At 35.6% G+C, this 25,037-nt stretch overlaps 1 protein-coding gene across 1 annotated transcript in view; it reads left to right on the forward strand.

The window, feature by feature from the left end:
• The window catches only part of LOC132316025 (auxin transport protein BIG), a 34,019-nt gene extending 19,614 nt beyond the window's left edge, over window positions 1-14,405 (forward strand). The window contains exons 7-14 of the mRNA XM_059814509.1: window positions 1,066-1,300; window positions 1,374-5,921; window positions 6,001-6,223; window positions 6,670-7,074; window positions 8,626-8,769; window positions 10,963-11,988; window positions 12,245-12,748; window positions 13,381-14,405. Of these exons, the coding sequence (XP_059670492.1) occupies window positions 1,066-1,300; window positions 1,374-5,921; window positions 6,001-6,223; window positions 6,670-7,074; window positions 8,626-8,769; window positions 10,963-11,988; window positions 12,245-12,748; window positions 13,381-14,169 (7,874 nt within the window). The 3' untranslated portion in view covers window positions 14,170-14,405. The remainder of the gene's footprint in view (window positions 1-1,065; window positions 1,301-1,373; window positions 5,922-6,000; window positions 6,224-6,669; window positions 7,075-8,625; window positions 8,770-10,962; window positions 11,989-12,244; window positions 12,749-13,380) is intronic.
• Window positions 14,406-25,037: the final 10,632 nt, after the last annotated feature.

Below are 25,037 nucleotides of genomic sequence, written 5' to 3' on the forward strand. Positions count from 1 at the left end.
TGCGTGGTCCAAGGGGAGTGGGAGTTTGGCATTGTATTCGGAGGGGTTGGGATGATTTCTGCAAGCATGTTCGTTTTCGTATTGAAGATGGAAGGAGGATCAGTTTTTGGTTGGATCTCTGGTGTGGGGATCTCCCTCTTGCTCTCGCGTTCCCACGGCTCTACAGGATTGCTTCTCATCGACAGGCCATGGTTGTCGACTGTTATCATCTTGATAACGGGAGACTGTCTTAGGATGTTCGTTTCAGGAGGCATTTTCAGGATTGGGAGATCGAGGATGTTTCTTGTTTTCTGGAGTTGTTGTATAGCCAGGTGTTTTCTATTGGGGGATCAGATCGGTGGTTCTGGATTCCTACCTCGCATGGCCGTTTTGAGGTTAGGTCCTTTTTCAGATGCCTTTCGTTTGGTCATGGAGATCCTTTCCCTTGGAAGTCTATTTGGCGGTCCAAGGCTCCCCGCAAGGTCGCCTTTTTTGCTTGGACCTCTGTTCTGGGTAAGATTTTAACTCAGGATAATCTGAGGAGGAGGAATCAGGTGGTGGTCAATCACTGTTACATGTGCTTGTGTCATGAAGAGAATGTTGATCACCTCCTTTTGCATTGCAGCATGGCCAGAGATTGTTGGGATTTGATGCTTCGTTTATTTGGGGTTCATTGGGCTATGCCTTTCTTCTCTAGAGGGTTGATTGAGGCTTGGAGAGGCGTCTCTGTTGGGGCTGGCATTAGGGATGCTTGGAGGGCTACGCCGCTCTGTATCTGGTGGTGTATTTCTTGAGAGAAATATGAGATATTTTGACGGGAAAAAGAAGCCTGTTTCTATGCTTAAGTTCTCTATTATTTCTACTCTTTTTTGTTGGGTTTCAGGGAGAGATTATAGATCTGTGGAGGAAATTATTGTTTTTTTGGCCTCTCTGAAGGTCTAAGGCGCCCTCTGGCCCTTGTGTTCCTTTTGTTTCTTTGGGTTTCACTCCCCTTTTTGAGCGTTTTTAATAAAATCTTACTTATCAAAAAAAATATATGTATATATTCTGTTGTGTGTTTAATATCCTTATTATCACCTGATGTAGGTTCTGAAGTGGTAGACGGGCTTATGCAAGTTTTATGGCGAATTTTGGACATAGAGCAGCCTGACACACAAACTATGAACAACATTGTAGTATCATCTGTCGAACTCATTTATTGTTATGCCGAGTGTCTTGCTTTGCATGGAAATGATGCAGGGGAGTGCTCTGTTGCCCCTGCTGTTTCGTTATTCAAGAAGCTTCTGTTTTCTTCCAATGAGGCTATTCAGACTTCTAGCAGGTAGTAATGTCTCTTTTAGATGTACTTTCTTATCTTTGTCTCTCAGGTGTTTACCCTCTCTCTCTCTATCCAGCTTGGCTATATCATCAAGATTGCTTCAGGTTCCATTTCCAAAGCAAACCATGTTAGGTACAGATGATGTAATGGAGAGCGCAGTATCTGCTCCTGTGCCTTCTGATATTACAACCTCAGCTTGTGGGAATGCTCAGGTCATGGTTGAAGAAGACTCTATTACTTCATCTGTTCAGTACTGTTGTGATGGTTGCTCCACTGTTCCTATACTTAGGCAGAGATGGCATTGTACTGTTTGCCCTGATTTTGATTTATGTGAGGCATGTTATGAAGTACTAGATACAGATAGGCTTCCTCCACCACATTCCAGAGACCATCCGATGTTAGCAATTCCTATTGAAGTAGAAACATTAAGTGGGGATGGCAACGAAATTCACTTATCTACAGATGATTTGAGTGATTCGAACTTGTTGCCAGTAATTGCAGATGTCAGCTTGCAGAATCCTGCTCCATCAATTCATGTGTTGGAACCCAATGAATCTGAAGAGTTTTCTGCTTCACTGATAGAACCTGTCACAATTTCAGCATCAAAAAGGGCTTTAAATTCTTTACTTCTCTCTGAGCTCCTTGAACAACTGAAAGGATGGATGGAGATCACATCTGGGCTTCAGGCTATCCCTGTTATGCAGCTTTTCTACAGATTGTCATCTGCTGTGGGTGGGCCTTTTGTGGACAGCTCAAAACCAGCAAGCTTAGATCTGGAGAAACTAATAAAATGGTTTTTGGATGAGATGAATCTCAACAAACCATTTGCAGCGAAAAACCGTTCTAGTTTTGGAGAAGTCACCATCCTTGTTTTCATGTTTTTCACCCTGATGCTACGAAACTGGCACCAACCTGGCAGTGATGGTTCTATTCCAAAATTAAGTAAAACAACAGATTCACATGACAAAAGCACAATCCAGATTCCGCCTTCCCCCTCAGTTTCTGGCACATCTTCCTTCGATGATCAAGAGAAAACTGACTTTGCTTCCCAGCTGCTTCGAGCTTGTGGTTCTCTTAGGCAGCAAGTTTTTGTTTATTATCTAATGGATATTCTGCAGCAGCTGGTGCATGTTTTGAAATCCACCTCTGTTAACTTTGACACTGCACACGGATTGAGCCCTGGTTCGGGATGCGGGGCTTTGCTAACAGTCAGAAGAGAACTACCAGCAGGTAATTTCTCTCCATTCTTTTCGGATTCATATGCCAAATCCCATCACACCGACGTATTTGGGGACTACCATAGGCTCTTGGTAGAAAATGCTTTCCGATTGCTTTACAGTCTGGTTCGACCAGAAAAGCATGACAAGGGTGGGGAGAAGGAGAAGATTTACAAAACTCCTTTTGGTAAGGAACTGAAGTTAGATGGATATAATGATGTTTTCTGCAGTTACATCAACAATCCTCATACAACTTCTATAAGAAGGTATGCAAGGAGGCTTTTTCTGCATTTGTGTGGTAGCAAATCTCATTATTATAGTGTTCGAGATTCGTGGCAGTTCTCAAGTGAAGTTAAGAAACTTTACAAACACGTAAGTAAATGTGGTGGCTTCCAAAATACTGTCCCATATGAGAGGAGTGTTAAGATCGTGAAATGCCTGACTGCTATTGCTGAAGTTGCTGCTGCACGACCTCGAAACTGGCAGAAGTATTGCTTGAGGCACGGGGATGTTTTACCCTTTCTTATGGATGGAGTTTTCTATTTTGGGGAAGAGTCCGTCATTCAGACTCTTAAACTTCTAAATTTGGCCTTCTATACTGGAAAGGACTCTAGCCACTCTTTGCAGAAAGCTGAAGCAGTGGATGCTTCGAATAAATCAGGAACACTGGATTCGAAGAAGAAAAAGAAAGGAGAAGATGGAACTGAATCTGGTTTGGAGAAGTCTTACTTGGATATGGAGTCCGTGGTACACTTCTTCAGTGCCAAGGGATGTGATGTCCTGAGGCAATTCATCGATTGTTTTTTACTGGAATGGAATTCAAGCTCTGTGCGCACGGAAGCGAAGTGTGTTCTTTATGGTGTATGGCATCATGGAAAGCAGTCATTTAAGGAAACTGTGTTGGTGACTCTCTTGCAGAAAGTGAAATGCCTGCCAATGTATGGTCAGAATATCATTGAGTATACAGAACTTGTGACCTGCTTGTTGGGGAAGATACCTGACAATATATCGAAGCAACAGAGCTCTGAAATTGTGGACCGCTGCTTGACTTCTGATGTCATTAGGTGCATCTTCGAGACGCTTCACTCACAAAATGAGCTTTTAGCAAATCATCCTAATTCCCGTATATATAACACTTTGAGCGGGTTGGTGGAATTTGATGGATACTATCTTGAGAGTGAACCTTGTGTTGCTTGTAGCTCTCCGGAGGTACCCTACAGCAGGATGAAGCTAGAAAGCCTGAAATCGGAAACAAAGTTTACCGACAACCGCATCATAGTGAAATGCACTGGGAGCTACACCATCCAGAGTGTGACCATGAATGTTCATGATGCTCGAAAGTCCAAATCTGTGAAAGTATTGAACCTTTACTATAACAACAGGCCTGTGGCTGACTTGTCAGAGTTGAAGAACAATTGGTCCTTGTGGAAGCGTGCAAAGATCTGCCATCTTGCTTTCAATCAGACTGAGCTAAAAGTAGATTTTCCAATTCCAATAACTGCATGTAACTTCATGATTGAGCTGGATTCCTTCTATGAAAATCTTCAAGCTTTATCGCTGGAACCATTGCAATGCCCACGTTGCAGCCGACCTGTCACTGATAAGCATGGGATATGCAGTAATTGCCATGAGAATGCATATCAATGCAGGCAGTGCCGTAACATTAATTATGAGAATCTGGATTCTTTTTTATGCAATGAATGTGGGTACAGCAAATATGGTCGTTTCGAATTTAATTTCATGGCAAAACCAAGTTTTACTTTTGATAACATGGAGAATGATGAAGATATGAAGAGGGGACTGGCTGCTATAGAATCTGAATCAGAAAATGCTCATAGGAGATATCAGCAGCTTTTGGGCTTTAAGAAGCCTTTGCTCAAGATTGTCTCAAGCATCGGAGAGAATGAAATGGACTCCCAACAAAAGGACTCTGTTCAGCAAATGATGGTCTCTCTGCCTGGACCTTCATGTAAGATAAACCGTAAAATTGCTCTTCTTGGTGTTCTATATGGTGAGAAGTGCAAAGCAGCTTTTGATTCTGTTAGCAAAAGTGTACAGACACTTCAAGGGCTTAGACGGGTTTTGATGAATTACTTGCATCAGAAACATTCTGATAATGCAGTCACCTCGTCAAGATATGTTGTGTCCAGGTCACCAAACAGTTGCTATGGTTGTGCTACTACATTTGTCACACAATTTCTTGAGATACTACAGGTGCTATCAAAGCACCCAAACTCCAAGAAACAACTTGTTGCTGCTGGCATCTTATCTGAGTTGTTTGAAAATAATATTCATCAAGGTCCTAAAACAGCTCGTGTCCAAGCGAGGGCAGCACTTTGTGCTTTCTCTGAGGGTGAGATGAATGCCGTGGCTGAGTTGAATAGTTTAATACAGAAGAAAGTTATGTACTGTCTTGAACATCATCGCTCCATGGACATTGCCTTGGCTACCCGTGAAGAGCTGTTGTTGCTTTCAGAGGTGTGTTCTTTGGCAGATGAATATTGGGAATCAAGACTGCGTGTTGTCTTCCAATTGTTGTTTTCTTCTATTAAATTGGGTGCTAAACATCCTGCTATATCTGAGCATGTTATTCTTCCTTGTCTGAGGATTATATCTCAGGCATGTACACCTCCAAAACCTGATGTGGTGGAGAAGGATCAAGGAACAGGGAAGTCTGCCACTGTTTCACTGTTGAAGGATGAAAACAATTTGAATCCATCTGGGTCTTTAAGTGGCCTTGTCAGTGGGAGTAAATCTGTCCAGGAGTCATTAGAAAAGAGCTGGGATGGTTCTCAGAAGACTCAAGATATTCAATTACTAAGCTATGCTGAGTGGGAGAAGGGAGCGTCGTATCTTGATTTTGTAAGGCGGCAGTATAAAGTGTCTCAGGCAGTCAAAGGTGTTCAGAAGTCTCGGCCTCAGAGACATGATTACCTTTCTCTCAAATATGCTCTAAGATGGAAGCGGCGTGCTTGTAAGACATCTAAAAGTGAGTTGTCATCATTTGAGCTGGGCTCATGGGTTACGGGACTTGTATTGAGTGCTTGTTCTCAGTCTATAAGATCTGAGATGTGTATGCTGATTAGTTTGCTTTATGCACAAAGTTCATCAAGACGGTTTCGGTTGTTGAATTTACTTATGTCTTTGTTACCGGAAACCCTTTCTGCCGGTGAAAATGCCGCTGAGTATTTTGAATTGCTCTTTAAGATGATAGATTCAGAAGATGCCAAGCTTTTCTTGACTGTGCGTGGGTGTCTGACTACAATATGTAAGTTAATAACTCAAGAAGTGAATATTGTTGAATCTCTAGAGAGGAGCCTGCATATTGACATCTCTCAGGGATTTATCCTTCACAAACTTATAGAGCTCCTCGGTAAATTTTTGGAGGTTCCCAAGATCAGATCCAGGTACGAGTACTTATCATGTTTTTTTTCCTGGTAAATGTGTCATCTTTCATTTTTTATGTACTTATTATCTTGATGCCAGATTCATGCAAGAGAAGTTGCTGTCACAAGTCCTTGAAGCCTTCATTGTCATTCGCGGCTTGATAGTGCAGAGGACAAAGTTGATAAGTGATTGTAATAAGCTTCTAAAAGATCTTCTAGACGGTCTAATGCTTGAGAGTAGTGAAAATAAACGCCAGTTCATACGGGCCTGCATTAGTGGTCTGCAAAAACATGGAGAGGACAGAAGAGGACGAACTTCTTTGGTATGGGGGAGAGACTTGGTGTTCTGTTACTTTTTTATGTTGTCCCCACTTCTGATTTTGTCTTTAATGGTTTTCTAAACAACTATAGGCGTTAACTTATGGGATTCATTCTGATTAATCTGTCTTCCATCAAATTTAAACTTATGGGATTCATTCTGATTGATCTGTCTTCCATCAAATTTAAACTTATTTTTTAGAAACTTTTTTTCTAATATGTTTCGTTTAATAGTATAAATGCCTGGCAAACTTTGTGAATTTTGTTTTTGTGTAGAACTTGGGGTTCGTTTTGGTGATTCCTTTCATTGCTTATTAAACTCAAAAACATTCTTGGAAAAATATGCAGAGATTCATTTTTTTATTTTTTTACCATGACCTGTATAGAAGAGAGCTTACTTGTATATTGATCTGATTGCTAACTTACAATTAATTTTCATCTATATCTGCAGTTTATCTTGGAGCAGCTCTGCAATCTTATCTGCCCATCAAAACCAGAGTCTGTATATCTTTTGGTTCTGAACAAGGCTCACACCCAAGAAGAGTTCATCAGGGGATCAATGACCAAGAATCCTTACTCCAGTGTTGAGATTGGTCCACTGATGCGTGATGTTAAAAACAAAATCTGTCACCAGTTGGATCTGTTAGGTCTTCTTGAAGATGACTATGGTATGGAATTGCTAGTGGCTGGAAATATCATCTCTCTTGATTTGAGCATTCCTCAAGTTTATGAGCTAGTTTGGAAAAAGTCAAATAGTCAGTCTTCAAATGCAACAGCTAGCACTACCTTGCTAGCCTCTACTGCTGTCACATCATCCAGAGATTGTCCTCCAATGATTGTGACTTACAGGCTTCAGGTTTAGTTCTATTATTTTATTCTGTACCTTTGAAATTTTTCCTTTTGGTTGTCATGTCAAGTGGGTTACTGTTCACCACTATGTATGCATGTAAACGTGAAGCAGTGTGGAGCAACTATATATATAACTCGAAGCAGTGGGATTTTCCCAAGCAAACAACAAAGCTATTAATATTGAATCAACTAGATCATAACATTCATTCTCCAGTAGATTGAATAAATGCCGTGAATCTTTCAAGAATTAATAATTTGTAAAACATAGGTGTTAAAATTGGGAACCTCAATAACTAGTCTACTATGAGACTTGAATACCCGTACAAGATGTTATGTAGTGTTTGATTCTTGTTGCATTCTCTTATGGAAATTATAGTTCTTAGTAGTTTTTGGTTTTGGGAACACTATAATTCATGAGGTGAGGTTTTCCGAGTCTCTTAGATAAACACCATATTCAACCTTCTTTTTCATTTCTACTACAGATATCTACTCTTAACCATGGCTCTGATACCAATTGTTGGATTTAAATCATAAAAAACTTGTAAAAGTCCAGAATAATAACAATATGTAAAGAGGGGAATTCCTTAATTGTACCTTATTGAGAATTATATATTGGAATACCTTGAGAATTCTATAGGAGATCCTTAGACTTATATATAAACAACAACACGAGGATGATTTCTCTACAAGCAAGGACATCTAAGCCTCCATTCCAATCATGGAAACTTAAACGCCAATGTCCCTTAATGAAAGATAAAAAAGGAAAGAAACTTAAATGCCAATAGTCTTTCTCAATAATGGATCATAAATGCTTAGTCAAGTAATATATTGGTCTAAACAGTTTTATGGTCTCAAAACTGATTTCAGCCAAGATTCGTGCAAATATAATGTGGTTTTTACAGCATTTCTTGAGATGTGTAAACTGCATATCATCTAAAAATGGGCCTCACTATGCTTCATACCATCATGATACGTCACTTGAATATATTACAACCACCATCATCCTCATCTCTAGTGTGAAGGTTTATTAGTACGGAGCCAATCCCATATCTCCCCAAGCTATCCTCATGGAGTGAGAATCACTTCTACAGGCAAACTTTAGGAATCATATTTAGAGTTACTGATGTGATGCCCATCCACATCTAGCCAAAACAACCTGATGGAACCTGATGCGAGTGTAATACCACTCCAAAGCAAATATAACAGCACATACACAAACCACATATATAAATAGTAGAATAATAGAAATGATGAATAACTTTATTTTACATGTAACTGTCACATACATTCCATCTCACTAGTCATTTTGCTGTATTATGGTCAACATTTTTTTTTTTCATGTTTGGGGGAATTTGTACAAGTTACTCTGAAGGGGTTCATGTACAAGGATGGTATGAAGTTTTGGCACTTCATTATTTATTGCTTTTCAACCTGTTTGGAGCCTAAAAGTTTTATTTTTTATTTATTTTTTATTTTTTTGTGAAAAGTTCAAATGGAGAACTTGATTTAAAGATCGTTGATGTATTCTCATCTTAAAAAATGCATTAAAACGTGGCAGGGGTTAGATGGTGAAGCTACTGAGCCCATGATCAAAGAATTGGAGGAGGATAGAGAGGAATCTCAAGATCCAGAAGTTGAGTTTGCAATAGCAGGCGCAGTTCGGGAATGCGGTGGTTTAGAAATTATTTTGGGCATGATTCAGGTGTGTGCTTATGAATTATCTTAATAGTATAGACAGTATCTTTTACTAATGTAATTTGAGGTTTATTTCGCTCTATCTGGTTTTGCTTCGTCCTTCCGTTGTACAAAGTTTCACTTTAGAAATTCTTTTGTTTAGTCAAAAGTTGGAAAAGCAATTGAAATGACAATGATAAAGATGTGGTAACATATCGAAATGTTTGGGGGCTTGACTAGAAACAAATAAAGCTGTTCGTTGTTCATGCTCGCCTCAATAAAATAATGAGCTCCAAAATATGATCAAGCTTGAGCTCCAACATATTGAAATGTTTGGGGGCTTGACTAGGAAGCAAATAAAGTTGTTCATTGCTCATGCTCGCCTCAATAAAATAATGAGCTCCAAAATATGATCAAGCTTGGCTCGTTTTATTCTTTTGCTGATTTTGGGTTGTCCAACAGCCACAAACACCCCCCCCCCCCCCCCCCCCCCCCCCCCCCCCCCCCCCCAAACACACACACACACCCCAATATTATAATAATAGTAATAGTAGACAAGTTTAACATACTTGGCACGAGCTTAATAAAATAATGCATTTTAAGCTGATCTCAAATTAGTCTAAAGCCGATTGTGAGCCGAATAACTTAATTCCTTTTAATAGGCATATTTATTCTTGAAGTATTAATGAGGTGTCCTTAGTCTAGGCGATATCACATACCCACATTGTGAAAATGATGCCGAATCAAACAGAAGGTTGTTTTGAGAATAGGCCTACGTGAATACTCTTATGTCTCAATGTCAAGCTAATGAATAGAATTCCATTTGCTATTATAAAGGAAAACTGGACGACGTAAATCATGCATACGTGCAAAAGGTGGTGTATAATGGTGAGGTGTTACTATATATATATATATATATATATAGTAACAGGCATGCAAGTCATCCTACAAATATGAACCAGAATATAAACCAATATCCTTTAATGCTATGAAGCACGGATACTTCTCTAGGGTGTCATGTCAGTACTAGACACTTGGACACTTATTGGATACGCAATATGGCTCAGACATGTGTTGGATACAACTAGAAGTATCCTGAAAATTGAATATTTTTATTTTTTGGTTGGACATGGCTGGGATATGGCATTGGACACAACAATGATATGTTTTGGACACTTTCAAGATATGGCAAGTGTGTAATCACTTTTTTTTTTTTTTTTTTTTTTTTTTTTTGAAAAAATGGGATTCAATGCAATTTAAAATATATTATGGGCTTATTAAAAAAATAATATAAAATTTATGAAAACAATAACAACAAACATCTAGCTCTAAGCTCTAAATTAGTGATTTTATTCATGATTATATGGATAAAATGGCAAAAAAAAAAAAAAATTATATATATATATATATATAATAATGTATTATATTATTATTTTTTGTTGTATCCATGCTGTACCTGTGACCTATTTTTTTGAGATTTGCTGTATCATGATGTCCATATCGTACCAGTGTTTGGTGTCCGTATCCGTGCCTCCTAGCTTTAATGCAGCAGTAATTTATTATTATTATTATTATTATTATTATTATTATTATTATTATTTTTCTAGTTTCTGTATTGATTTGTCACCTGAAGATTGAAACAAGTTTCTATGTCCTCAAGAATGTATAACTAGTAGAATGATATTATACATTATTGTGTTTGTCTCATATATAATGGAATAAAAAACCTGGTTTTAGTTTTGCGTTGCAATTTTCTTCAGGTTGGAGGTAGAAATCTCAGATTTATAAACAGAGTGGTGATATTCCTTTCTTTCCCAACTAGTAATGGAACTATGGTTTCTTGAAGATGACATGTAATTGCTCTTGTTGCAAGAGTCGCCGTTGGTTATGAATTCGTATATGATTTTTTTGGTGTAAGGGTGTCAAATCACATCTCTGCTGGGACTTCTAAAAAAAAAAAAATTACTTCTCTGCTGGGCTGTTTTGTTTTATTTTGAGATGGAACTTCTGTTACATCATGTATGGGATACACAAATAATACCACGTTGTTAGTGCATTATCCAGATGTTTATTATTGTGTTTTTATTAATAACTATTTCTCTCTTTTTTAGTCTAATCTTATTCTGTTTCAAGTTCATCATTGAACATTATCACTGTTGTAGAAACTGATTCAATATTTCCACACCTTATTTCTACACCTGATATTGGTTAAAATATGCAGTGTTTACGAGATGATTTGAAGTCTAATCAAGAGCAGTTGGGTGTGGTGCTTAATCTCCTGATGCTCTGCTGCAAGATAAGAGAAAATAGAAGGGCATTATTAAGCCTGGGCGCTTTAAATGTCCTCCTTGAAACAGCAAGGCGAGCCTTTTCTGTAGATGCCATGGAGCCAGCTGAAGGCATTCTTTTGATTGTGGAGAGTCTGACATTGGAAGCAAATGAGAGCGATAACATTGACATCACACAGTGTGCTCTTACAGTCACTAATGAAGAAACTGGTGCTGCTGAACAGGCCAAAAAAATTGTCCTGATGTTCCTGGAAAGATTGTGCCATCCTTCTGGCCTTAAAAAGTCAAATAAACAGCAGAGGAACACTGAGATGGTTGCAAGAATCTTGCCTTACTTGACCTATGGTGAACAGGTGGCAATGGAGGCACTCATCCAGCATTTTGAACCATACCTAAAAGACTGGGTTGAATTTGACCGGCTGCAGAAACAGTATCAAGACAACACAAAGGATGAGAGCATTGCCCAGCAAGCAACCAAGCAGAGGTTTTCAGTAGAGAACTTTGTTAGAGTTTCAGAGTCACTCAAGACAAGTTCATGTGGGGAGAGATTAAAGGACATTATATTGGAAAAGGAGATTACTGGTTCTGCAGTTAGACATCTGAGGGAGAGTTTTGCATTTACAGGGCAGGCAGGCTTGAAATCTAGGGCAGAATGGGCGTCGGGCTTAAAACTGCCATCTGTGCCACTAATCTTGTCTATGCTGAGGGGATTGTCGATGGGACACTTGGCCACTCAAAGGTGTATAGATGATGGAGGGATCTTACCATTGCTCCATGCTTTGGAAGGTGTGTCAGGAGAATATGAGATTGGGGCAAGGGCTGAGAACTTGTTGGACACTCTCTCTGATAAAGAGGGAAATGGTGATGGATTTCTAGCAGAGAAGGTTCGCATATTGCGGTATGCCACCCGAGATGAGATGAGGCGAAGAGCTCTAAAGAAGAGAGAAGAGTTGCTTCAGGTACAACATTTAAACTTGTGGCTTAATAAATCTGTGTTAAATGAGCTTTACTAATTTTCTTTGGCAAAATATTTGGCGGCTATAGAACTGTCAACACGCATCTTATAAGTATACTGAATATCATTTACTAGTACTTTCACAGTTTCACGTTAACTTCAGAATTTTCATCATGCATCTTAAAAATATATTGAATATCATTTAGTAGGATTTGTGCATTGCTAAATTGATCTGATCTAAAAAAAAATTATGGTAACAGGAACTTAGGATGCGACAGGAATTGACTTCAGATGGTGGAGAGAGAATTATTGTTGCTCAGCCAATCCTTGAAGGTTTAGAAGATGTCGAAGAGGAGGAAGATGGGTTGGCATGCATGGTTTGCCGAGAGGGCTACAGTTTAAGACCCACTGACCTACTGGGTGTCTACTCTTACAGCAAGAGAGTAAATCTGGGTGTTGGAACGTCAGGAAGTTCTCGTGGGGAGTGTGTTTACACAACGGTTAGCCATTTCAACATCATACATTTCCAGTGCCATCAGGAGGCTAAAAGAGCCGATGCTGCTCTGAAGAATCCGAAAAAAGAATGGGATGGCGCCACTCTAAGGAACAATGAGACTCTTTGCAATAATTTATTCCCCTTGAGAGGTCCCTCTGTTCCAGTAGCACAATATATCCGTTGGGTTGACTGGTATTGGGATAACCTCAACGCTCTTGGACGTGCTGATGGAAGTCGGCTCCGTTTGTTGACTTACGACATCGTTCTGGTACACAACCATCTTACACTCTCCCTCTCTCTCTCTCTCTCTCTCTCTCTATTTTTTTTACTTCTTTCTTCCCCCCTTTGGTGGTATCTAGGTTTTTCTTTTGGGTGTGTGATCACCTGAACATGAACTATGTGTAAGTGTGCCTCTATGTCATCCCATTCACACTGTCCCCATAATGTCACACGAGTGTGTTTTCATCCTATTTATAATGAAACCAACATCAGAAGCAAATTGTGAAGTTCTATCGTAAAGGATAATGGTCCTTCTCTTTATTGGAAGGGTGTTGATTTGTTGTTATTTGTGTTAATGCATTCACATCCGCCTTCATTTCAATGGTCATTGAAGTTTTAAGTTGCCCAGATTTTCATAATTCTGGTTGACATCTGGTTTTGGATGATGTGAATTGTTTGAAAAACATTGGAGATAGCCTTCCAGTCACTTAGGTTTTGAATTGGCGCATTAGTCATCATGATGGTCCTGCACCACTAAGCAGGCGTTTGATAGAAAACTCTGCCATCTAGGCACAGATAAATAATTTTTTGTAGTAATAAGAGTTGTGCAACTAATATGTGTAACCACTTGTAGGTATAAAGCAATCTCTAGGTCTGATGTTCATGTGTGTTGTCTTGCAGATGCTAGCTCGATTTGCAACCGGTGCATCTTTTAGTGCAGATAGCAGGGGTGGGGGAAAGGAAAGCAACTCGCGTTTTCTTCCTTTCATGATTCAGATGGCTCATCACCTTCTTGATCAGGGAAACCCTTCTCAGCAGCGCCTTACCATGGCCAAGGCTGTCACGACATATTTGTCCACGGCCTCAGTAGATACACAACCTTCTGTTGGAACAGAAGAAACTGTCCAATTCATGATGGTGAACTCACTTCTCTCAGAATCTTACGAGTCGTGGTTGCAACACCGCCGTGGGTTCTTGCAACGTGGAATATACCACACATACATGCAGCACACTCATGGCAGGAATCAAACAAGTGCTGGGAGATCAGATTCAGGAAGTTCAAGCACGGACCGCAAAAAGGAAACTGGTGGTGGTGATGATCTATTGCCCATCATTCAACCGATCCTCGTCTATACTGGCTTGATTGAGCAGCTGCAGCATTTTTTCAAGGTCAAAAAAGCAGCAACTGTGGTTGTGGCCCAGGCAGAAGGATCATCCGGAAGTGTAGAAGGGGAAGACAAAAGCGGAAACTTGGAAAGTTGGGAGGTGTTGATGAAAGAGAGACTGTCGAACGCAAAAGAGATGGTCGGATTCTCCAGGGAATTGCTGTCATGGCTTGACGAGATGACTTCTGCTGGAGATCTGCAAGAGGCATTCGACGTCATTGGCGTGTTGGCTGATGTGCTTTCTGGTGGGCTAACACGGTGTGAGGACTTCGTAAATGCTGCAATTAATGGAGAGAAGAACTGAGCATTTGATGTAATCAGAACTCAGATGTGTTTCTGATCAGTTGGTTATACCGTCGTGGATGAAGATGTAATTACGGAGAGAGAATTATCAACTGCCTTGAATTTTGATACACATTTAGTTGTATTCGTGCTTTAGTACCCATGTAGGAAAAGAACTGCCAAGTCCCTACTCTTTAAATGCTGAAATTGTATCTGTTGTACACACATTGTTCCGAGCTGAAATGAAAACTTTTTCCATGTTCTGGTGTTAATTTGTAAAACCCTAGGTTGCTGCTTTTATATTTATAGCAAAGAAAGAAGCAAAGGAAAGAAAATAATCAAGTTCTACTCTGATTTGCAGAATCAATATTTGAAGATTAATTCGTGTGGTACATGGAGGGTATGTGAAGGGCCGAGTTTCGTGGTTTTTATATTAAAGAGATTGGGTATGAGTAGGGCCAATGTGGGCCACGAAAGGTTTGGTTCGGTAGCTGGGCGAGCTTGGGGACGAAAGAGGGTTATGGATTTTGATGTTTACATTAGACAACGGGCCCAATAAGTTTTGGGCCGAAAAGATGAGTATGGGTTGAAGATGTAATGAACACCACCAGTTTTATGTTAAACAAGGAGGGGACTGTGTGTGTGTGTGTGATTTTATATTTATATATCCTGGTTTAGGGATTGCACTTTGAGTTATGTAGGCTAACCAATACAGCAGGGTTTGGAGAGGGTCAGATGTACGCAACTTTACCTCCATATGGAGTGGAGGTTTCCGGTTTCAAATTTGTGTGACCCTAATGTCACAATGTAGCAACCTTATCGATGCCGGACTTCCCAATTCAAATAGCGCACTTACTAAGAGAATGGGCAACCATGTTGGACTTGCGAAGAGACCATAGCAGCACCATACTCAAATTCTGATGAAGAAATGTTGTGATATCCCTTGTTTTATGGTACAAAACTTGAGCTATTGAGTGTTTCTTTCATATTTCCCTTTATGGTCCAATGATAGATGATGGGATATAAATTTTAAGGCATTCTTACATAAATCTGTCGAGTGTTTCTTGAGCTATTAAGTGTTTGTTTCATTTTTCCCTTTTTCAGCTATTGCTTTATGGTTTTTTTTTTTTTTTTTTAAATTTACATAAACAAATATGAGACCATCCCTTGCCCAACACAATCCTAACCTAACCTAATATTTATTGGCAAATGAAATGCCCTTCGCCAAAAAGAAAAGGAAATAAAAAGAATTGTAGTAGTAACTGTCAATAACTAACTAATCAGTTGGCCTAGTACAAATTATGGGTCATCTTTGCTTTGCTTCTACAACACAAACTCAAGCTCACTTATGACCAAAGCCTACTAACATATATAACTTGAGACTATTTGTGGAGCCTTTTAATACAATTTGGTACAAGGAGCCCAAACTATATATATATATATATAATATCTTATTCCCATATTCTTTTAGGTCCACTTTTTTTTATAAAAAAAAAAATTAAATAGTTTTAATTCGATAAAACTACATGCTACAAGACCATATAACAATTTTACATGCTCTCCAAATCCCATTTTTTATAATCCAAGTCACCACCTAGGTAGATGTGACATCTGAACTCATTGAATGGTTTTGAGTGCCAACTGTGACCATCAATGTAAAAATGAAGTTTCTTTGTCAAAGGTGGAAAAGAATTCTGCGAGTGTTGAAAGAAGAAGAAGCTAGTTGTCAATTATGAAAGCTTGACCATGAAAGTGAAACCAATCACTTGTCTTGTGTCCATAACCCACGGTGTTGATTAATTTGAAAAAAATGAATATCAAAATTACACCAATTAAGAACCTAACTTAATTATCATCTGCACTTTTCTCTCCGAGTTGAGAGAGAATCGTTGACAATCTTTTCTTGACATATTTGTCGTTAGTTATGCGATTCAATTTTTTGTTGAGCTGTACTCCGTACATTCGTGACTATGTAAACTCAATTTTTTAAATCTTGCGAGTCTCACAACAGGGCCCACAAATATAAGAATTGAGAATGTCAGTTTGTTAGGGTTGCAACAAAGTTCAGTGATATTTTCTCCATCCTTAATTGAACAAGATCAATGAGTGGATTATTTGCCAAATAAAATAAATAAATAAAAACTTTTTGTAGGGTTTAATTCCCATGCCAAAGAGGAGAAAGCATTAAATATCCGGTACCCTTAGAAGTGAAAGTTGATAGATCATGGATGTGATGGTGGGTCTCACTACATCCATGGGCTAAGAATACTCACGGATACCATACCATGAGGTATTTAATATTTTATTGCCAAACATATCACACCCATTAGTGTTTTCTCACATAGGCTTAAAGAGGAGAAAATTTTTATTGCGCTCATTGCATCGTAAAAGAGAAAAATTGTATTGTGTCTGTTGTACTGTGCAACGGGCATATCCTACCATTCATTATTATCGGCATGTGTAATACACGCGTAAATATATATATTAGACGGATGTGCTCATTGCTATGTAATAATGAGTGCAATGTATTTAAACAATGAAAATAACTAACAATCTAATTAATAGTGAACAATTTCCTTACATGCTATTTTTATTAGAGGTGTGCAAGCTGATCCTACACCAATAATGGACCACTATTATTATTAATTTGTTTGGTAAAGTACAAAGTAAATAACACCTTCAATCTTTGTTTTAACAAAATTAATATTATTATGACCTTGGTGTAAATGTATATAGTACAATTATATTATGATATTCATTTCATAATCATCATCTCAAATAACAAGTCACAAATTATTTATCTCATTATTATCATAACCATCATCAGAGTGAGTACTAACTATTTTCATTGTTGAGATTATAATCACATGACTTGACCAAAAAATGTTTTTGGAGTCTCCACCTGCAGTTATTTAGAAGATAAGATCAAAGTTGTGGAAATTAAATAAAGTCCACTTGATTGAGTGTTATTCAGATATGGCGCATTAATATCCTTTTCAATCACCTACCATTCATACCTAGTGCCACCATTTACTCTATTCTTGAATTGGTATATAATACGGAGTATAATGGTGGTGGTAGAGATTCGAGAGGTAAGTTTTTGACGTCTCGCTTTTGAACCGCACCCCTGATTTAAATAGTGAGTTTGTTCTAAAAAAAAAAAATCACATAAATTGCAAGAATAATAATAAAAATAAGAGATAATTACACTGACTTTCTCTAAAGTTTTGTCAATATACACTGACCTCCCCTCTTATTAGCCAAATAACACTGACCTCTCTTGAGATATGTATACTGCTAACATGGACCTCCCCTCCCTTAACAGAAAACACTGTTTACGAACATAAAAAGATGATGTCAGCAATTTTAAATTTCAAATTCCCATTCTACACCTAAAGCCAAGTAAATAAAGCAATTGAAATACCTAAAATAGCCCATAAGTATTTTTCCTCTCTCCTCACAGTTTCTCTCCCCCCACTATTTTTCTCTATGCACTCTCTTCCTCATAAGCGAGCACCAAGAACCAGCGGCGGTGAAGAAAAACATGGAACATCGGCGGCAAGTTTGAAGGACTGCCGTGCTCTGAACGGCGGTGAGTGCTAGCTTGGCAAGGAACGACGCGCAAAAACTCTGATAGTCAGCAAGGAAGACGTCTTACCGGTGGTTAAACTTGCAGACTTGCAGTTCCTGTTGAATCGCACCCGCGACGACAGCGAACTGTCGTTAGCGAGCTAGAAGTCTCCATTGATGTCGGCGGGAGTAGAACCTCAAAGCGCATCACCAAAATAAGCGAGAACAACTCAAAGAACATTTTCCGATGACGGAAAACCTCCATAAACTCCGGCACTGAGGTTGGCCAAGCCAATGTTGAAGTCTAGATTACTGGCATGTAAGCTTGGTGCTAGATTTTTTGCATTGGTAATAATAGTTGATGGCTAATTGTTCTGATCTCTCTCATTCTGTATATGTGCTAAATTTCTAGTACAGTTTTGCAGAAGTCAAAATTCAAATTAATAATGTGAGATGGTTGCTTGTGATTACATGAGTTAGCACCCAGCTGTTCATGCTGGTTATGTTGCGAATCCAAACACAATATGAAGAAACAGAGTGTAAGCAATAACACATGGTGAACTGAGAAGTTGCGTACGTCATTATTGGTTTCTGCATTTTTCGGGAAAATCACCTCGGATTCTTGGAGTTCTTCTTCCATGGAAAAGTATGGAATAAAATTAGAGAGAGAAATAAATGGGGGTGTTTGGAAATTAAGGAATTGGAAATGGGTTTCCTGAGAAGAGAAAGAAATGTGAGGGTGAGAGAGAGGAGCTTTTTGTCTTTTCATTGTGTTTGTAATAAATACAATATAGATATAATAAGGCTAGAAAAGTAATTTCAGTGGAACAGTTAACACCGTCCACCTAAAAGCTCTAACAGGGGAGGTCAATGTTATTTGACAAATAAGAAGAGAGTTCAATGTATATTAATAAAACCTCAGAGGAGTTCAATGTAATTATCCTTAAAAATAAAAATAGAATGTACTAGACTATGTTTGCATAGTATATTAGTATGGACATAAGTTTCCCAACCAATTTAGAAATAGTTGACATTATGTAGCACGAGTGTAAATTTTATGAGCAGTTGTGTGTGTGTGTGTGTGTGTGAGAGAGAGAGAGAGAGAGAGTGAGTGTGATATATATATATATATATATATATAGCAACTTGTGTTGTTTTGCCTGTGTATTGTGGGTGGTCATAAAATTATACTACTATTTATGTGCATTCCAAGTGGCGTTGTCTGCTGTTTTTTAATAATATAACTACAGGAGAGAAAAAAAACTATTAATCTTCTAGTCTATAATAATTAATAATGGTAACAACATTTTATTTTATTTTATTAAACGCTTCTTGGTTTCGCATTATTACATATGGAAGTATAGTATCACCTGAAATAAAAAAAAATTGGATTGGTCTGACACTCTCATTTTAAATTGGTTTGTCAAAAAAATACCCGTGCACTATTTGTAAAAGTCTTCCTTGGTATGTAATATATATATATTATTTTTAGTTTTTCTCCTCAAAATTATTGTCTTCAAGCTTTATCTCCTACAAGCGTGAGATGATAAACTGTGATACAATGGGATATAGGATGTTATAAATGCAGTCAATGTGGCTGCCATATATACATATATATATATATATATATAGATTTTTCAATTAAGCATAACTAGATAATTTTTTTTTTTTTCATTTTTATTTTATTTTTTATAATAGGACTTAGATTCGACCTCCTATTTTAAAAAATAAAATAGATATACTTTTTTATATATTACCAATAACTTTAGTTATATTTTTACTTTTCAAGTAAAAGGTTGAAGTTTAATGGGAGTGTATACGTCTATTTAACTAATTACTATAAATGTAAGAAAGATATACATAGTTGACTTAGCATTAATGGAAGAAAAAGAAAGAACTGATTAGCAGAAACGAAACATGTCTATGTAGTGGATAAAAGAAAATGAGTGAAAACTTGGCTTTTAACATGGTCGTGACTCTTGGGACAAAGAATGCATGCGTATATATATATATATATATATACACACATATATATAGGTGAATATGTTATATATACGTATAATGATTAATGACAAGTCAGTTTTGATAGGACAAATAATCACGGGCATTTTGTCATGCTTGCAAATTCAGAAGTTGATTATTTGTATGGACTATGGACACACTGTCGTAAGAGAGTTACATCTCCCATCTTAATCAAACAAATGAGGCATGAGTTATCAATTCATCACTTTAACACTCTATTATCAAAATAAAAATTGATAAAATAATAATAATAATAATAATAATAAGAAGAAGAAGAAGAAGGATGAGAATCTTTTAAATAAGACACTGACTTGACTCCAACTTTGATATTATAATGCTTTTTTGGGCCATGAGAAATAAATATATAGTTTCTCCAAAAAAAAAAAAAAAAAATTATTTTTTTATCTCCCATGTGTAAAATAATACTTTAAAGGTCACGTTCACCGACATAATTCACTTCAAACTTTACCCTATTCGTATAAAGAGGGTGCCTTGCACGGGTGGCCCCGTGATGTAGTCAGGACAAAGCCCCCGACCACCCAATTATTACCCAAAAATAAAATAAAATAAAATAAAATGGAGGAGAGTGATTCTATTGAAAATCATAGCGTGAAAAATCACATGGGCACAATTATTAATGGAAACAATTTATGTGTCCAAATAATTATAACTATAATGCACTCATTACATGCCCATTATAGTAAATTAATAAAGCAACAATTTAATTTGATTACCAAAAATAAGATTGGAAAAAAAATGACGAAAACATGTAGGTTTTATATGACTCAACAAATTTAAGTACATGTTACATGCATGTTTGTCCCATGCAATACGCACATGAAACCTTTGCTCTGGGCCTTAATCTCTCACCTTAATCAATGATCGACCTGTTCAAGTCATATAATTCATGTTTTTTTAAGTAATTATTAATTAGATGCAATTTTTTATTTTCTTTTTCCTTTTTCTTCTTTGGCCAGGATAGTTATTGCTTGGGTACAAAGAGGATTTATATTTTTACTTATTATAGTCACATTTAAATATGTATACGCAACATATTTGTATATGTAGATCAGTAGATGGTTCGGTAAAGATATGAAGTTCGTTATGTCTTCTATATTAATAAATCTATCTGGTTGAAATATGTATAAGAAAAAAGTATGAAGTGTTATATTTGTTTTATATATATATATATATATATATATATATATATATATATATATACCTCCAAGTTTGTATCGTTTATGGTACCTATGAATGTGAAGTTGTTGCAATCTTATGCTGTGTTGGATAAGAAGAAAGGAAGAGATGTGGAGAGAAAATAGAAAGGAATGAACAAATTTCCTTTGTTGAGTAAATATATATGATACAAGTAAAGAATGGAAAATAGGAAGGATACTTTATAAATTTTCATCCATGAAAAAACGGCAGAAAATAAATTTTATTGGATAAAATGGTTAAAATAATTTAAATGTTCCTATTCTCTTTTTTTTCTATCCAACCAAATAAAAAAAAGAAAATAATATTTCATCCATCTCCTCCTCTCTCTTTTCCCTTCATATTTTCTTTCTTATCAAACAGAACATTACTGTCCTCTTCTTTCTCTTTTACTAAATACATGTGTAAATTATATATGATCAAATCAAGTTTTACAAGTTATGATAGAGAGTTTGACTCTTATATTTTAAATTATTATATTAGTATATTTTATAAATGAGTTTCACTGCAATGCATCGGTCCAAAAAATCTTATTGTATATCTATAAAGACATTAATGCTCTCTTATTTAATACATATTACTATATAGTCTTTTATGCTTTTCTATTTTAACAAACTAAACTGCACTAAACTAAATGAATTGTCAATTGAAGAAAAATAATTACAAGGGCAAAGTACATAAAACCTTCCTTCGACTTGTAACATTTTTCAGTAAATCTTTCTTATCTATTTTTTTTTATCAAAGAATCCCCCTCGACTTGTAACATTTTTTTAATAAATTCCTTTTTTCTAATTTTTTACCAAATAACCCTCTCAACTATCTGAAGGGGTAAAAGAGTTGATATTTGAATCAAAATCCCTTTTATTTAAAATTTAATTCTCTCAAATTTCAAAAATTCATATCTCACAAATCGTACATTTAAAAATTGTAAATAATATATGCACGGAAAGCCTATGAAATAAGTATTCCAGAAATATAAGATTTATATAACAAACTTTTCATAACCAGAGAGAAATGGACAATCTAAAAATCTCTGCAACAATTTTATTTTATTTTAAAAAAATAAAATACTAGAGATATTTGCAAAAAAATTTCAAAATTATTCATTTATATATGGAGCCGAATATATAAAAAAAATTTAGCCCCAACAGAGGTCAATTTCATGAAATATCATATTTTGCATCAAAATATTTTCATTCTTTTATAGACTCACCATTTAAAAAATAACTAAAAATGAATATTCGGTCTCTATTGGGGCTAATTTTTTTTATATATTATGCTCCATATAAAAATGAATAATTTTAAAAAATTTCTTACAAATAACCCGAGTATTTTATAAAAAATAAAATAAAATAAGATTGTTGCAGTAGATTTTTAGATTGTCTATTTCTCTCTAGTTATGAAGTTTTGTTAAACAAATCTTATATTTCTGGAATCCGTGTTTTATTAGCTTCCGTGCATATATTATTTACAATATTTGGACGTATGGTTTGTGAGATATGAATTTTTGAAGTTCGAAAAAATTATGGTTTAAATAAAAGGACATTTTAGTCCAAATATAAACTATTTTACCCCCTAGATAGTTGAGGGGGGTTCTTTAGTAAAAAATTAGACAAGGAATAGTTATTGGAAAGGGTTACAAGTCGAGGGGGGTTCTTTAGTAAAAAATTAGACGAGGGGGTTTACTGAAAAAGATTACAAGTCGAGGAGGGTTTTCTATACTTTGTCTTAATTACAATATGTTTTCTCTTTCTGTTGTTAATTTGCTTTCTTCTACTAATCTTTTTCAATATATATTCATGTGTGTGTCGGCATGTCTTTAAAATTTAATCGTAATTAGAAAATATAAATTCTATCGTAAAAATTTGTAACTTATAGTTTAAATTATTTAAAGATTTAATAAAAAGAGTCTCTCAAGCTAATATATATACTGTCAAGATTAAATTCAAATTATTAAGTTATATTTGGGTTTGGATTCCATAATTATAAGCTTTGCTATTTTTTATCTCCTTCTTATATTTAAGATTTTTTCTATATTCAAAATTTACTTTTAGAATACACAAAACAACCCAATAAGCATTTTCCATACTTATATATATATATATATATATATATATATATATATATATAAAAGCTAAATTGGCCAATAAGCTGTACTACCATGGAAAAAGTCAAAAAAATGTCCCTCCCAATTGATTATGGAAAACATTGTAAGGATATTCATTCAATTTGGTGGTGGCCCCATTAATTCTTCTCATTAGTTGAAAGTATTAAAAAGTGGATGGTTAAAAATAAGAATTAATGATAAAAAAATAATAATAATAAAAAATAAGAATTAATGCCACAAAATTCAGTTAATGAGAGGAACTAATGGAGGCCTCACAAAGTTATAGAATAGTGAATACTTTGATTTTGTCGCAAACCAATTATTAGGCACGTTTTTGACATTTTGCTAGTGAAAATAATTTCATATATATTTATAAAATTATATATATGTGTGTGTGTGTGTATGTGAGTCAGGATGAACAAAGGTTCCAAATAAGGGAGCAGTCACTTTGTAGCTTTCTGTAATGCTCATCAATGCACTTTCTTTTATAAGAGATTCTTTCTACTTTGAGTGCTTAATACTTTGAGTAATTATGCTCGTTTGAGTTTTATTAATATTTTTACCATTTTTGTCACTAATTTATAGGATTTCAAATTTTCTATTCAATTATTATTTCAAACATATAATTTCTAATTTCTTAATCTAAATTACCAAAATTTCTATTCAATTTTTATTTCAAACATATAATTTCTAACTTCTTAATCTAAATTATCAAAATATCCATTCAAACATTATTTCAAACATAAGAATTTCTAACTTCTTAATCTAAATTATCAATATTTATTCAATGATAAGTTCCAACATACAATTTCAAACTTGTTCAAATATAGTCCAATTTTAAGTTCGAACATAAGATTTCAAAATCTAAAATATCAATCTCTATCCAATTTTAAGTTTCAAACTTCTTAATCTAAATTATCAATCTCTATCCAATTTTAAGTTCAAACATAGAATTTCTAACTTCTTAATCTAAAGTATCAATATCTATTCAATTTTAAATTCAAACAAAGAATTTCTAACTTCTTACTTAATCTAGATAATAAATCTTTTGCTAGAAAATCTATTCAAATGTTGGATTTTCAGAGTCCAAATCATCATATTGTCTAGGAATTCAAAAAGCACATTAACATGAATACATTTAAACCAGTATAACAAGTTAACAATACACTCGTTTTTAATTCAGTTAGTAAAAAATGTCACAAATTAAAACTTGCACACATATTCACGCTTTTATTTCTACTTAAAAGTGCACGAGTGAATGTGTCATGCGAATTAGGTTAAATAGTACAGTATTAATAATAAATTAACAACACACTCATTTTAAAAACCGTTTGTCAAAAAAGTCACAAGTTAAGACTTGAACACGTATTCACACTTTTATTTCTACTTAAAAGTGCACGAGTGAATGTGTCATCCTTACTAGGTTAAATAGCATAGTGTTAATAATATGTTACACCTGAACTATATTGAATTTTAAGAAATGTTTGAAGTAATGTGGTGTTATGTGTTTAATAATGACAACAATTGAATTTTTACTTAACTTACATTTTATATATTCTGATTTAATTCATATTTTTTTCACTTTTGTGGTTTCATACAAAATTTTCTTTAAAAGATCAACACTAGATCATATGCAATTTCAAAAACTTTTTTTTTTTTTTTTTTTTTTTTAAACGGTGATCAAATCTCTAAGTATCTAAAAAGAAATAAGCACATAAAGATTTTATTTTTTATATATTGGGTAAATAAGTAACCGCGTGAGACTCAACTCAATTATGCTGACCTGTCATATCAGAATGCCACATGTACCAACTTTTTACTGGTGCAGAGCAAAAAAATTGTGGGGCCAACTATCACTTTCAAATCAACTTCAGTTTTTTTACCGTGGTAAAAAGGTAAATCAGCAACTGTAAAAAACGCAACACCGACGCCGTAATTACAGGCAATTCAGTTTCTATACAAACGCCATATAATGA

This window comes from Cornus florida, unplaced genomic scaffold (genome assembly GCF_030987335.1).
Source record: "Cornus florida cultivar Cherokee Brave unplaced genomic scaffold, ASM3098733v1 CherokeeBrave_3.0.0_Hap2_Chr07, whole genome shotgun sequence".
Lineage (NCBI taxonomy): Eukaryota > Viridiplantae > Streptophyta > Magnoliopsida > Cornales > Cornaceae > Cornus > Cornus florida.